The 16856-nt window shown below is 39.2% G+C and overlaps 1 protein-coding gene across 3 annotated transcripts in view; it reads right to left on the bottom strand.

The window, feature by feature from the left end:
- Positions 1–10970, bottom strand: part of LOC133640405 (mitochondrial carrier homolog 2-like) — a 28564-nt gene extending 17594 nt beyond the window's left edge. For 2 of the 3 annotated variants that reach the window (XM_062033808.1, XM_062033816.1), the window contains exons 1-4: positions 10728–10963; positions 9429–9513; positions 8259–8365; positions 1764–1790 (exon numbers count right to left, since the gene is read on the bottom strand). In XM_062033808.1, the coding sequence (XP_061889792.1) occupies positions 1764–1790; positions 8259–8365; positions 9429–9513; positions 10728–10814 (306 nt within the window). In that variant the 5' untranslated portion in view covers positions 10815–10963. Of the gene's footprint in view, positions 1–1763; positions 1791–8258; positions 8366–9428; positions 9514–10727 lie in introns of all 3 variants that reach the window. The other variant, XM_062033800.1, reaches the window with a different exon arrangement.
- Between the last annotated feature and the right edge of the window lie 5886 nt (positions 10971–16856).

Raw genomic sequence — 16856 nt, 5'->3', positions numbered from 1 at the left:
CGTGCAAACTTCACAAAGAGATGTGTAAAGTGCAACCCTGGACATAAATAAATATGAAGTTCCTTGGTATTTCTAAACATATTTGTTTTGCATTTCAGATTTTTGCTCACTTTTGTCTCCCACAGCCAGTGTTAGGAAGATGACTTTCAAAAAGTAATTAATTACAGTTACTCGTTAACAAAAAAGTAATTGAATTATAATTGTTTTTTCTAAATAGATCTAGTTAATTACTATGGAAAGTAAATAATAATGTGTTACTTTTTTAAATTTTCATATAGCTGATGTATGCAGTTTAGAGGTGTTTCATGAGAGAGGAGTGCATGAGTGTGTGTTTTTCAAAGGCGGTGCCTGTTGCCAAGTGAAGCATGGAGTTAGCGAGGGCGCGCTCATTGGCTGTTTTAGCTTAGTGGTCTGCGGATTGGAAGGCAATTATTAACTACAGCACCTGTGGAATATTTTCACTGATAATAAAGCGATTGAACATGCGTCAATGGCTGACACTGAGCATTAGGGGTGTGGGAAAAAATCGATTCGAATTCGAATCGCGATTCTCACGTTGTGCAATTCAGAATCGATTTTCATTTTTAAAAAATCTATTTTTTCTGTTAAATTTATTTATTTAATTATTATTTTTTTTAAATTAATCAATCCAACAAAACAATACACAGCAATACCATAACAATGCAATCCAATTCCAAAACCAAATTGGATTGCAGGCCAATCGACCCAGCAACACTCAGAACTGCAATAAACAGAGCAATTGAGAGGAGACACAAACACGACACAGAACAAACCAAAAGTAGTGAAACAAAAATGAATATTATCAAAACAGTATCAATATTAGTTACAATTTCAACATAGCAGTGATTAAAAATCCCTCATTGACATTATCATTAGACATTTATAAAAATAAACAAAATTAACAAGTGTCACAGTGGCTTACACTTGCATCGCATCTCATAAGCTTGACAACACACTGTGACCAATATTTTCACAAAGATAAAATAAGTCATATTTTTGGTTCATTTAATAGTTAAAACAAATTTACATTATTGCAATCAGTTGATAAAACATTGTCCTTTACAATTATAAAAGCTTTTTACAGACATCTACTACTCTGCTTGCATGTCAGCAGACTGGGGTAGATCTTGCTGAAATCCAATGTATTGAATGAATAGAGAATCGTTTTGAATCGGGAAAAAATCGTTTTTGAATCGAGAATCGTGTTGAATTGAAAAAAAAAAATCAAAATTGAATCGAATCGTGGCCCCAAGAATTGATATTGAATCGAATCGTGGGACACCCAAAGATTCGCAGCTCTACAGAGTATAGTAAGATGATTATTATTAATAATGTTTATGATTGTCACTTTCTTGTATGTTCATCATTCCCGTTGTAGTAGTAGTAGCGCAAGCACCGTGTGTGATAGCTGCCGCCTGCATTAGTAAAAAGCTACTTCATGAAGTAAACATGCTGGGATTCTAATGTTGTCTTGTCCGCATCAAAAGTAGCGTGCCACGTTACATCAAATGTATCAGTTCTAAAGTACATAAAAGTAATCAGATTACTCGTTACTAGAAAAACTAATGTTAGTAACGCTGTTATTATGTAATGTTTTTCGGAACACCCCACGTCTATAAAAATTAAACGCACATGCTTCATTGCCAGTTATGCAAATTAAATTCAGACACATCGCTCAGGAAATGTGTCTCTTTGTATCTTATTTATCCAAAATAGAAAAAGGACTGAGCATCAACTCTTACCTCAAGTGTCCCATGTTCATGACATTTCTGTAGGAAAAGGAAAAAACACATATTTGAATAAAACATGCTATGCTGTTTGAATGAATATTTGAGTTGTGTTGAAAAGGCTTCATTGCTGTTGCAGTTGATGTCACAGAAAGGTGGACATTCTTATTTGGACAAATCTAACTCCCAGCCAGTTGGAAAGGAGTGTGTTAAAGGGGTGATTTTATAATTTTTCTGAATTTAGAACACTTCCTTGTGGTTTATATACGATGTAATGGTGTTTATTTGGTCAAGATTTTGTATAGATTATGGGACCATCACCTCCCTGCTTGGCACTCAGCATCAAGGGTTGGAATTGGAGGTTAAATCACTGAAATGATTCCAGAGCGCGGCCACCGCTGCTGCTCACTGCTCCCCACCTCCCAGGGGGTGGAACAAGGGGATGGGTCAAATGCAGAGGTTAATTTTACCACACCTAGTGTGTGTGTGACGATCAGTGGTACTTTAACTTTCACTTTTTTACATACCGTCTTCAAGCCGCTTTCTGAACCTCTCTTTAGGATGCGCAGTTATTTACGGACCTCCACTTAGACTGCGTCTTTAACCATTTTGTAGTTTTTAGCGCTCCCATATCGAGTCTATATGTTCGAACTAAAAGCTACTTTGTATTAAAAATGGCAAGGGAAGAGGATGCATTTGCATGTAAGAGACAGTCTGCCCTACAACAAGAGCATAGAGAAAAATAAAGAGCTTATTGACTACAGCATCACACTGATTACAGTAGCAAACTCGCGTGAAGCTCTTTGGTTATCCAAAAAAATTATAGTGTGACCTCAGTGGATAGCTTCACAAATGGTAGTATAACTACCTTTTGTGAAGCTATCCACTGAGGTCACACTAGAATTTTTTTTATTTTTTTTACAAATGGGCAAATTTCAAATGGATCGTTTGAAGGAAGTAACAGGGAAGGCAAGATTATTTTACAGATATCTCCGCCCAGCCTCAACGGTTTGAATTTAAATTTTCAGGACTCAAGAAATTTTTGCAGATGTATTAAAAATGAAAAACTAAGAAATCACATGTACATAGGTATTTACAGCCTTTGCTATGAAGCTCAAAGATAAGTTCAGGGACATCCTGTTTCAAATGATCATTCTTGAGATGTTCCTACAGTTTACAGGACTGTCTCAGAAAATTTTAATATTGTGATGAAGTCCTTTATTTTCTGTAATGCCACTAAAAACATGAAAATGTCATACATTCTGGATTCATTACACATCAACTGAAATATTGCAAGCCTTTTATTATTTTAATATTGCTGATTATGGCATACAACTCAAAAATCCTATCTCAAATTGTTTTAATATTTCCTCAGCCCAAGTAAAAAAAAAAGATTTATAACAGCAAAACAAAATCAAACATTTGAAAATGTCAATTAATGCACTCAGTACTTGGTTGGGAATCCTTTTGCACGGATTACTGCATCAATGCAGCGTGGCACGGAGGCAATCAGCCTGTGGCATTGCTGAGGTGTTATGGATGCCCATTATGCTTCAATAGCGGCCTTTAGTTCATTTGCATTATTGGGTCTGGTGTCTTTCAGCTTCTTCTTCACAACACCCCACAAATTCTCTATGGGGTTCAGGTCAGTGGAGTTGGCAAGCCAATCGAGGACAGTAATGCCATGGTCAGTACACCAGTTACTGGTGGTTTTGGCACTGTGGGCAGGTGCCAGATCATGCTGGAAAATGAAATCATCATCTCCATAGAGCTTTTCAACAGATGGGAGCATGTAGTGCTCTAAAATCTCTTGGTACACAACTGCATTGACTCTGGACATGATGAAACACAGTGGACCAACACCAGCAGCTGACATGGCTCCCCAAACCATTGCTGACTGTGGAACTTCACACTGGATTTCAAGCAACTTGGATTTTGCTCCTCTCCAGCCTTCCTCCAGACTCTAGCGCCTTGACTTCCAAATGAAATACAAAACTTGCTTTCGTCTGAAAACAGGACTCTGGACCACTCTGCAACTGTCCAGTGCTTCTTTTCCATAGCCCAAGTCAGACGCTTCTTCCGTTGTGGCTTGACCATGGGAATACGGCTATTGTAGCCCATTTCCCGGACACGTCTGTGAAAAGTGAATTTTGATACCTGGACTCCAGCTTCAGTCCACTGTCTTTGAAGCTCCCTCAAATTCTGGAAGCGGCTCTTCTTCACAATGCTGTTGAGGCGGCGGTCCTCTCTCTTGGTTGTGCAGCGTTTCCTGCCACATTTCCTCCTTCCAACAGACTTTTTGTTAATGTGCTTTGAAACTGCACTCTGTGAACAGCTTGCTGTTTTATACATTTCTTTTTGTGTCTTACCCTCCTAATGGAGGGTGTCAATGATGGTCCTCTGGACAGCAGTCAGGTCAGCAGTCTTCCCCATACTTGTGATTTATTTTACTGAACCAAGCTGAGTGTTTATAAAGGCTCAGGGAAACCCTTGCAGGTGTTTCGAGTTAATTAGACGATTCAAGTGATTAGTTAAAGGCCTACTGAAATCCACTACTACCGACCACGCAGTCTGATAGTTTATATATCAATGATGAAATCTTAACATTGCAACACATGCCAATACGGCCGGGTTAACTTATAAAGTGCAATTTTAAATTTCCCGCTAAACTTCCGGTTGAAAATGTCTATGTATGATGACGTATGCGCGTGACGTCAATCGTTGAAACGGGAAGTATGTTGACACATAAAATCCTATACAAAAAACTCTGTTTTCATCTCAAAATTCCACAGTATTCTGGGCATCTGTGTTGGTGAATCTTTTGCAATTTGTTTAATGAACAATGGAGACTGCAAAGAAGAAAGTTGTAGGTGGGATCGGTGTATTAGCGGCGGGCTACAGCAACACAACCAGGAAGACAGAGATGGCTAGCAGACGCGCTAGCCGCCGAACTCACCTTAACTTCCTCCGTCTCGCCGACCGCATCTGTGATCGGGTGAAGTCCTTCGTTGCACCGTCGATCGCTGGAACGCAGGTGAGCACGGGTGTTGATGAGCAGATGAGGGCTGGCTGGCGTAGGTGGATAGCTAATGTTTTTAGCATAGCTCTGTGAGGTCCGGTTGCTAAGTTAGCTTCAATGGCGTCGTTAACAACAACATTTTTAACCTTCGCCAGGCTGGAAAGCATTAACCGTGTAGTTACATGTCCATGGTTTAATACTATTGTTGATCCTCTGTCTATCCCTCCAGTCAGGGATTTATTTATTTTGTTTCTATCTGCATTTGAGCCCGATGTTATCACGTTAGCTCAATAGCTAAAGAGCTTCGCCGATGTATTGTCGTGGAGATAAAAGTCACTGTGAATGTCCATTTCGCGTCCTCGACTCTCATTTTCAAGAGGATATAGTATCCGAGGTGGTTTAAAATACAAATCCGTGATCCACAATAGAGAAAGGAGAGAGTGTGGCATCCAATGAGCCAGCTTGTACCTAAGTTACGGTCAGAGCGAAAAAAGATATGTCTTGCACTGCATTCTAGTCCTTCACTCTAACGTTCCTCATCCACGAATCTTTCATCCTCGCTCAAATTAATGGGGTAATCGTCGCTTTTTCGGTCCGAATCGCTCTAGCTGCATTGAAAACAATAGGAAAATGTGAGGAGCCTTTCAACTGTTGACGTCACGCTACTTCCGGTACAGGCAAGGCTTTTTTTATCAGCGACCAAAAGTTGCAACTTTATCGTCGATGTTCTCTACTAAATCCCTTCAGCAAAAATATGGCAATATCGCAAAATGATCAAGTATGACACATAGAATGGATCTGCTATCCCCGTTTAAATAAAAAAAATTCATCTCAGTAGGCCTTTAAATAGCCTGCTAGTATACTTTTTCATGATATTCTAATATTTTTGTCACGACATGGACAATGGCGACACAAATTAATGCGTGGAATGCTTTCCCTGGGTGCAAAACGACTGGACTGGACATGGCGTGAAGGTAAGGACATGATTTATTTTAACACTAACAAAGGAATAAACAAAAGGCGCGCACAAGGCGGAGATACAAACTTGACTATGAAACAAAACTAGCACTTGAGCAAAACTATGGACATGAAATGAACAAAAACTTACGTGGCATGGCATGAAGCATAATCTATGGAACAGGCATGAGTATCAGAAGTAACATCCGATAGCATGGTTGTCAGAAGTAATGTCGCCAGGCCGACAGCCTGGTAACTGCAAGCTTAAATAATACAGACATGATTAGTGACAGGTGCGTGAGTCCAAATGTGCAACAGGTGAAACTAATGGGTAACCATGGTGACCAAACAAGGGAGCGTAAACATGAACTAAGAGTCTAAACAACCAGAAAATAACAAAACATAATCCAAACTACAGAACATGACAATTTTGAAATAGGATATTTGAGTTTTCTTAAGCTGTATGCCATAATCAGCAATATTAAAATGACAAAAGGCTTGCAATATTTCAGTTGATGTGTAATGAATCCAGACTGTATGACAAGTTCATGTTTTTAGTTGCATTACAGAAAATAAAGGACTTTATCACAATATTCTAATTTTCTGAGACAGTCCTATAACTGAAGTCCACCTGTGGTCAATTCAGTTGGTTGGACATGATTTGGAAAGGCACGCACCGGTCTATATATAAAGTCCCACAGTTGACAATGCATGACAGAGCACAAACCAAAAATGAAGTTGAAGGAATTGTCTGTAGACAACAGACAGGATTGTCTCAAGGCACCAATCTGGGGAGGGGTAAAGGCAAATATCTGCTGCCCTGCAGGTCCCAATGAGCAGTGGCCTCGATCATTCGTAAATGGAAAAGTTTGGAACCACCAGGACTCTTCCTAGAGCTGGCTGGCTCTAGGAAGCCTACCGTCAAGTCAGAGAGGTGACAAAGAACCCGAAAGTCACTCTGTCAGAGCTACAGCATTCCTCTGTGGAGACAGGAGAACCTTACAGAAGAATAACCAACTCAACCACCAATCAGGCTTGTATGGTAGGGTGGCCAGACGGAAGCCATTCCTTCGTAAAAGTTTGCCAAAATGCACCTGAAAGACTCTTAGACAACAAGAAACAAAATTATCTGGTCCGATGAGACAAAGATATAAGTCTTTGGCATGAATACCAGATGTCATGTTTGGAGGAAACAGGACACCTCTCATCACCAGGCAAATACCATCCTTACAGTGAAGTATTGTGGTGGCAGCATTATGCTGTGGGGATATTTTTCAGTGGGACGCACCCGTAGACTAGTCAGGATAGAGGGAAAAGATGAATGCAGAGAAATACAGAGAAATCCTGGATGAAAACCTGCTCCAGGGGGCGATTGAACTCAAACTGGGGCGACGGTAATGTTTTAGAGGGACATCGGCCCTAAGCCCACAACCAGAAAGATATCAACAGAATGGCTTCAGGACAACTCTGTAAATACCCTAGTGGACTCGCCAGAGACTTGAATCCGATTCAACATCTTTGTAGGAAACTGAAAACGGCTGTGCACCGACGCTTCCCATCCAACCTGATAGAGCTTGAGAGGGGCCGCAAAGAGGAATGGGCGAAAATGCCCAAACGATAGGTGCGCCAAGCTTGTGGCATCATACTCAAAAAGACTTGAGGATGTAATTGCTGCCAAAGGTGCACCACGAAGAATTGCGCAAAGACAGTACATGTAATTTCTTAGCGATTTTTTTTTATTTCAAAAATATCTAAAAAAACAAAAACTTAACACATTTTCATTATGGGGTATTGTGTTGTGTATAGAATTTTGAGGACAAAAATGAATTTATTCTATTTTGGAATAAGGCTGTATGTAACATAAAAGTTGAAAAAAGCAAAGCGCTGTGAATACTTTCTGGATGTACTGTACATGCACAAAGTGTGCGTACACTTACACAAAATCCGTCACAGAAACACGAACAATTTGCATTGTGGACGGCATGGCGAAGTTGGTAGAGTGGCCGTGCCAGCAATCGGAAGGTTGCTGGTTACTGGGGTTCAATCCCCACCTTCTACCATCCTAGTCACGTCCGTTGTGTCCTTGGCCAAGACACTTCACCCTTGCTCCTGATGGCTGCTGGTTAGCGCCTTGCATGGCAGCTCCCGCCATCAGTGTGTGAATGGGTGAATGTGGAAATACTGTCAAAGCGCTTTGAGTACCTTGAAGGTAGAAAAGCGCTATACAAGTATAACCCATTTATCATTTATTTTTTATAATTGTAACACTTTTAATTCATAACATAACTTTGACATGTTTGAATTAAGTTAACTTCTGGTGTATACATATACATAGCTGTCTGAACGTTTTGACTAAAATGTACACCTCATAATTTATCCCTTGATATACATAAAGTAATAACGTATCGGTGATAGTTAATTATATGTATTGCTGAATGTTGTAGAATCTATTATAATCTATGGTACTACTGTATACATTTATTGTTGATTAGGTGTGATTAGATTTTCAATACTTCTTGTCTATCAAAACATACCTGTACTATTTTACTGTGCACAACAGTGCCAAGGGTCCCAGCACAAAGCCTTGGCCCTAGCCCCTTGAAGAGACCAACTTTTCCATCAATCTTGATGATGTGTTTGGCTGAAATGTGAAATAAACACAATGAACATAAAAAGATGCAAAGGCAACAACAATGTAGATATGGTTTGAGTGGAAAGTTATGTATGCGGATTACAGAATACAAACATGTATAATTATAGTTCAAAGACAATTTAAAGAAAACGTTCGGGAAACAGTAGCTTAGTCACATGACACATCTGACCAATATATGTACATGTATATCGCGCACGCTATGTGTACAATACCCAAACATCCAAACATATTGCTGGGTATGGTGGCCAAACAGCTCAATTTTTGTTTCATCTGACCACAGAACTTTCCTCCAGAAGGTCTTGTCTTTGTCCATGTAATGTCAGATGAAACAAAAATTGAGCTGTTTGGCCACAATACCCAGCAATATGTTTGGAGGAGAAAAGGTGAGGCCTTTAATCCCAGGAACACCAATCCTACTGTCAAGCATGGTGGTGGTAGTATTTTGCTCTGGGCCTGTTTTGTGTGGCTACCAAAAGTGCCTTATTGCAGTGAAACTTGCCAAGGGACATGTAACCAAATATTAACATTGATGTATGCATACTTTTGACCCAGCAGATTTGGTCACATTTTCAGTAGACCCATAATAAATTCCTAAAAGAACCAAACTTCATCAATATTTTTTGTGACAAACAAGTATGTGCTCAAATCACTCTATCACAAAAAAATAAAGAGTTGTAGAAATTATTGGAAACTCAAGACAGCCATGACATTATGTTCTTTACAAGTGTAACTTTTGAGCACGACTGTAAATGCGCACGCATTAAAAGTCGCAATCAGGTCGCATTGCCATTTGCCAGTCACATTTAAAAAGATCAGATTCCAAACGGATTTGGACTACATCCTGTTGTGGCCCAAATCAGAAAAAGATCAGCTTTGAAGCACTTCGGAGCATTTTGACTTGCAAAACATATCTGATCTGTGTCACTTGAGGGCCAAAAATCTGAATTTGTGTGCAGTGTAAACGAGGTCATGGAACTAGCTGCTGACGTGATGTGAGTTTACTCCAAATGTATATTTTACTTTAATTTATCCTTGCAAGAGTTACGCTTACCATAAGCAAACAGTCCAGGTAACTGGTAGACTTGTCTGCCAAATAAATTCCGCCCCAGGGTAGGAGGGAGTGGCTCGTGTCCCACCTATAAACAACCACAATAATGACATCACATTTAGGCATCTTACTTGCTTTTTAAAGTCTCAGAATAAGTTACATTTCTAATAAATTAATTACACATAATTGTCAGTATATTTACCCAAATATGAAACCACATTTTTGCAAACAACGAAGAACATTATTGACATTAGCTAAAAGAAAATACAATATTTTGCTATATGAATTGTATTCTTAATAACCACGAGTGTATGACAATGTTTGTGATATTCAATTAAATGTATTTGTATCATTAAAAATGTCAATTACAATTATTGAGAACATTTTAGAAGCATTTAAGTATGTTTTTAATATTTTGTAAATCAACTCATCAATACATATAACCTCTAACCAGCTGCGTTCTTAACCGTTGCACTCGACTCCAAGTAGGTGGTGGTAATGCACATTGGAACCCTTTGCTAGTTCCAAACAAAATGAAAGCAAGATAAGATAAGAGAGACATGTTGGCTGTAGTGATAGGAACGTTTTTTCTTTTAAGGGAGCCGTTTCTTTTGGCAAAGCTCTTTACAAAGATCCGTCCTTTTCAGCAGCTTTAACCTAAAAAAAAGGCACCAAACTAAAAGCGAATACTCTCAATTCGTAGAGCCTGCTGTACTGCTAAATCGTTGGTTAACGACTCATCACTAGCTTGCTGTGTCTGGTTAGTTTTGACAATGCTGTATAAAATAGTCGGAGACGCGTACGAAAAAGTCGTACTTTATACCGTAGTACTTGTCCTTTTATCAAATTTGATGCGATTTTGTAGAAGTCCATTGTGTAAACACATACGACGGACCCAAGACATTACACACTTTTGATAACACAGCTCACAAAATGAATAACACCTTGACTTACAGCTATATATCAACGTTCTTTTAAATACGATACTGCAAATCAAATGGATAAACCCGCCCGATTTGTACCCTCAACTGAGTTGTAAGCTAAGAGAAGGTCATACGGAAGTTGATATTATTAAAGCGTTAATATGTTGAGCACTAGACAAAATCCTAGTGTAATGAAAACACGGATTGTATGTTTACACTTCATCTACTATCTGGTGGATGACACTATATAAAAAACGTTTATTTGATCAATTTTACTTTTAAGTGAAAAGCGAGCTAACTAATAAGCAGCATTCTTTCTATCAGTCCCGGACTATTGTGACGACAGTTTGATAACCACATTAAATCCAAAATATCTTACCTGAACCAATACTTTAATGTACATCAAAGGATGGGAAAGGACAGTAAGCCCGGATCCCAAAATGACTTGACCACACGTGTCCGCCATCTTTACAGCAACAGATGCCACCGGAAGTTGTTGTTTTACTGCTTCCTTACAGAGTCGTTTACATACCAAACGAAAATGTTTCTTTAACGTTTAATAAAAGTTATTTGTCCACGTATAATGAAAATATCCATGTCCACGCATAAACTGAAAACAGTTTAATTACTGTAATATATACATCGATACATTTACAAAACTAGCCGGTAGACCTGATCGGTACACGCATGCGCAGATAAAACGTCCCTTCCTGCCAACTAGGGCTGGGCGATACCACAGTTTTAGGATTCGATACGATATCGATACTTTTTCTTGCATTTTCATCGATACCGATACCAATAATATCTTATTGGCAATTTTTTTGTCAGTCAAAAATATTATTACTATTGTTATTATTTAAGACAAATCACAAGACAAATACAGACCATTTATACCACATTTGTTATGGTCAATATATAATAAAAGTAAAATTAAAATAAATAACATAAATATGAAAAATAAATTAAATATTATATATAATAATAACTATATATTATATATAATAATAATTAAATATTAGGGCTTTCCAATTAACAGTCAAATCCGAATTGCAAGAAGCTGCAGTTATTTTTTAAAGTTTGTGATATAATTAGCAATTAATGAAATATGAAATAGGCTAATGTTTTTGAAATGTAAGAAATCATGTTCTAGATTAAAACCAAAATCACATTCAATCATATATTCAAGATTTTCTTGGAAAAAAATAAAACTTTAATGCAAAGATGAAGAATCTCCAAATTGTATCTCTTTCTTATCTTGTTTTAAATACTCAAGCAATTTTCAACTAACAGTAAATTCCCCTGTGTGGAAATTATTTGAATTTAGGATAATCATTTAAACAAAAATATTCAGTAAACATTACTAAAAAAAAAAAAAACAATGCCTGTTTTAAGTCAACAATTGGACAACACTGGATATGCCTGGCTGCATCGCTGTCGGCTGGCTGTGTGTGTGTTGCACGTTGACGACGCTCATTCGCTGTCTCCTGTGACGTGACTGGGCCAGCTCTATACTCTGCCAGGTATACAGGGGTGTCCCAGCACATAGTAAGTTAAGTAAGTCATCAAAAACATCTGAAAGTGATGCTTGCACCCCCCACACGCCGTTTTTTGGTTTATATCGATACTTTTTTCAGAAAAGTGATGCCAAATGAGTAGCGTGTGAGTATCGATATATCGATACCACAGGATCGATACGCACATCCCTACTGCCAACTTGTTTTACAGCAGTTATGTTCGTGCACGTCGTCACTGTTACCATGTTTTTTGTTTTTGTAATCTTGCTCAGCAACCTTAAATTACTTAAATATAGTTTCCTACTTTCTTCCTATTAAATTAATCAGTTCACAGTACTGAAAATGTAAAAGTATATTTTTTGTTAGCCTGCATATAAGTTAAGTGCAATGTTTTAAAAAAAAAAAATCAACATTTAAAAAAAGAAACTACTCGATGGGTGGTGCCCCAGTGAGTCATTAATGAAGTGACAGTGCAGGTCCAGTGTGTCCATCTATGCATACACCAGCCAGACCTAGCGCTGTAAATCCTACCAAATCCATCCATCCATCCATCCATTTTCTACCGCTTATTCCCTTCAGGGTCACGGGGGGCGCTGGAGCGGTAGTAAATGGATGGATGGATTGATTTTGTGTTAAAAAATATCGATGTAATCATAGTAGTATCGACTAGATAGCTATTGTACGTGGTATCATTACAGTGGATGTTAGGTGTTGATCCACCAATGGCATTTCTTTATACTGTAGCATCCCGGAAGAGTTGGTGCTGCAGGGAATTCTGGGAATTTGTTGTGTCGTGTTTATGGTATTGCGGTGCAAATATTCTTCCAAAATGTGCTTGTCAAATATCCCACAAAACTAACAACAACAAAATTGATGTTTTAAAAAATTATTCCAAAGACTGAAAGTTGCCATCAATCCCACATGGGTGCTCAGGCCCGACGCACCCACGGGATCGGCGCCTATGGCAACGGGGAAATGCTGCAAATTAAAAGGCTGCAATCTCATAAATGCTGCAGGATAGAAACAACAAATGCAAATGCAAAAACACTCCCAAACTCCCAAAACAATGACATGACAAAAATGCTGCAGGTTCATGTAACAAAACGTTAGCAAGGCTAACAGCGGCATCACATAGGCATGAGACAATTCAGTTATCTTATTTTCCCTGTCCTGTCCAGACACATGGGCAAATAATATTGTTGATCTAGATGTCCGTATCTGCTGTACAGATTTACTTTACAAATGAGAAGTGTTTGATACTTCTCTTTTTGCATTATTGTATAACTCTATTAAAATGTTGTGATATATTAAGTGTTTGGCACAACTGGAACGCATCAAGAAAGAATAACAGCAAAAACAACAACAGCAGATACAATCCACACAAATATGATGCCAGTATTAATGAAAAATAAATTAGTAAAGTAATAATACTAGTGGTAGCAGTGCTTCTTCAGTGCACATCAAAGTAGAGGTAGAAAGATCTATATTACTCGCCAAGGCTGTTGCTTTTAAACAAAAACAAAAGCTTGAAATCCGAGATGCCAAGTTAAAGGCAAAAAAGAGGCCTTAGACTTGCAAATTGCTATAATAGGCTGACCATACGTCCTCTTTTCCCCGGACATGTCCTCTTTTGAGGGCGTGTCCGGGGTGTCCGGGCGTTTTTTTTTTTAAATGCCTCAAATGTCCGGCTTTTTGAATTAGGGTTGAGTGTCTTTTCATTGTACGTCCAGGGTTTGTCACGCACCTCGGGACACGCCCACGGCCGCGGCGCACATCCAGGAACGCGCGTCTCCGCCCTGCAGCTGCCACCAGCTGCAATAATTTACCGGCAATCGGCACACTTGCCTGTAAGGAAGGAGCTGCCTACATAATAAATCTTTGTATATACTGCCCTCTGATGTCTGAGCCGTCACCTCCCTTAGTCCAACTACAACAGGGTAACTTAAACAAAACAAACTGAAGGTGTGCGCACGCAGAAACATTTGTGAGGGAGGGGCAGAGACACAGAGCGAGAGAGCTAGTGAGTGAATTCAGAGACCATACTTGCCAACCTTCCTGTTTTTAGCGGAAGACTCCCGGTATTCAGCGCCTCTCCCGATAACCTCCCGGCAGACAAGAGACAGACAAACATGCCGAAATGTAAATGCAATTTCACGGAGGATTTGCGAAAAAAGTATTCATGTTTTCGTACTGGCCGTGACACATGGGAAGCAGAATGCACCGTGTGCAAAGCAGGAACGTACGTATCTTTGGCAAATAAAGGGGCTAAAGATCTACAAGCCCATATTGACACTAAAAAGCACAAAACAGCTGTGCAGGGCGAGAGCTCGTCTACTAAATTGACGGACTACTTTGTGCGACCTGGAAAACGAGAAGACGTTGTAAACGCAGCAGAGGGTGTTTTAGCATTCCACACAGTCAAACACCATAACAGCTACAGGTCGATGGATTGCACCAGTGCTTTGCTGAAAAAAGCATTCCCAGACTCAGACACGGCAAAAAAGTTTTCAAGTGCACGCACCAAAACAGAGGCGATTGTCAACAGTGTTATAGCGCCCCACAGCATCGACATTGCGCTAGAGGCGCTCAAAGAAATAAAGTACTGTGGCATCGCTACAGATGGGAGTAACCATGGTGCAGTGAAAATATTCCCAATCATAATCCAGTATTTTGACTGGAAGAAAGGTGGTGTACAATCAACATTGCTTGAGGTCAAAGACACACCTAATGAGACAGCGGACACCATTGCAAACTTGTTGATTGAAACACAGAAAAAATAATTTGTCAGAAAAATGTATAGCATTTACTGGTGACAACTGCAACACAAACTTCGGAGGAATCAGACGTGATGAAGGGGGGAAGAATGTGTATGCAAATTTGAAGAAGCTGCTCCAGAATAAGACGCTGATCGGTGTGGGTTGCCCAGCACACATAATGAACAATTGTGTCCATCATGGTGCAGACACACTTGATATTGAAATTGAGAATATCATGTTCAAAATCTACCAGTACTTCCACATTTACACTGTGCGCACTGAGAGTTTGAAGGAGTACTGTGACTTTGTAGATGTTGAATACAGAAAGCTCCGTTCCCACAGCAAGACACGATGGCTGTCATTATTCCCTGGAATCGAGAGGCTGCTGCAGATGTTTCCAGCATTAAAGGGATATTTTATGTCACAGGAAAAAACACCTGTAATGATCAAGAGGTTTTTTGAAAATGAATTCAGTGAAATTTACCTCTGGCACATGCATTCACTCATGTGTGTGTTCCACTCACCCATTAAAGAAATGGAAAAGGAAAATAATTCCATTGTTGAAGTGCGTAACATCTTGCAGGGAGTCCACACAACACTTGAGGAACGGCAGAGAAACAACTTCATGTCCCTGAAAGTTAAGGGACTCCTGGCACAGAAGCGCACAGATGGGCATGGACAAGAATGTGAACAGTTCTATGCTGATGTGCAGGGTCTCTACAGTGCATGCCTGCAGTATCTCCAGAAGTGGATGACACCCATGGAAGAATTCACCCCATTCATGTGGATGGATCTGAGTCAGACACCTAGTTGGAATGATGTGGAAGCCTGCATCAAGTACCTTGGAGAAAAGGGGGTGCCAATTGATGATGCCAAGTGTTTTGATCAGGTCACCAATCTCAAGAAATTCACTGAGAGTAGCAGCAGTGATGGAGAGTTCAATGGCCTGCAAGTGCACCAGAAGTGGTGCAAATATTTTGAGAAGGCCAAAAGCATTGCATGTTACTCAGAGCTGCTGAAGATTGCACAGTTTGTCGTTGCCCTTCCTTCTCACAATGCAAATGTTGAGAGGGTTTTCTCACTGATGCAGAGCCAGTGGACCAAGGAAAAGAGCAGGTTGTCTGTTGAGTCATTGAAAGGGCTTCTATTTGTACAATACAACTTCAAAGAAACATCCTGCACGGACTTCCATTCTTATTTGATGAGCAACCGGAAACTGCTGGGGAAAATAAGCTCTTCAGCTAAATATGCATGGGCAAACAAGGAAGGCCAGGGAGACGAGGATGAAGACCCGGGAGATGAGGAGGAAAACCAAGGAGATAAGGCCAAGACGACTAAATAAGAAGAAACGCAATACACTACTTCTCCTTTTTTTGTTTTAAATGTTGACTCTGCATTATTTTTTTTATTTTTTTTACAGAAGCCTAAAATAATTGGCTCAGAAAGGCTACCTCTGTTTTTGTTGTTTTAACTGATTTGTGAAATACTCTTCACTTATGGTGTATTCTCTGAAAACATCTGTTTTTGTTTCAAATGTTTTGAGGCATTATTTATATTTTTTACATTAGAATGGTCCACTAGACTGAGAAGAGACATTTTAAAGAATGGGCTGTTACCTGTTTTTTGTTTAAATATAATTAACCTGTTTTGAGGCATTATTTATGTTTATATTATATACAAGAGGTTATTTTGAATATTGCTACCTCTGTACTTTTTCTAAAACTGTGAATGTTACAGAATATAAGTGTGACTTATTTTGTTATATTGTCAACATAGGAGAAAAAATGCTTTATTTAAATAAATATATTATTTATAAAGCAAGTTCAAGTATCATTGGCAAATTTTCACCTAGCACCGGCCTTGGCGTGCTGTCCGCCTTGGCACGCATATATGTGTCCTCTTTTTGGGATTTCAGAATATGGTCAGCCTATGCTATAGCAGCTTCTGATGCTAAACTTTAAGTGTTGGAAATGTACGAAAATGAGTGTTCATCACATGTAGGCTGTCCAAGTTTGATGAATATTGATTGTGGTTATCTACAATTACCTACTCATCAATGAAAATAATGGATTCATACCATATAAACCTCAGTCCACTAATGTACAGCCATCCAATAGCAATCCTGCAGAATATATTATGGAAGCAATATGCAGTGTAATGACTCGCCAAAATAACATAACTGAATCCTGCATGATGACACTACTGCCACTTGATATAACGACTTTCAATGTGAACCAC

Source organism: Entelurus aequoreus, linkage group LG02 (genome assembly GCF_033978785.1).
Source record: "Entelurus aequoreus isolate RoL-2023_Sb linkage group LG02, RoL_Eaeq_v1.1, whole genome shotgun sequence".
Lineage (NCBI taxonomy): Eukaryota > Metazoa > Chordata > Actinopteri > Syngnathiformes > Syngnathidae > Entelurus > Entelurus aequoreus.
This window is presented reverse-complemented; position numbering and strand designations above follow the sequence as displayed.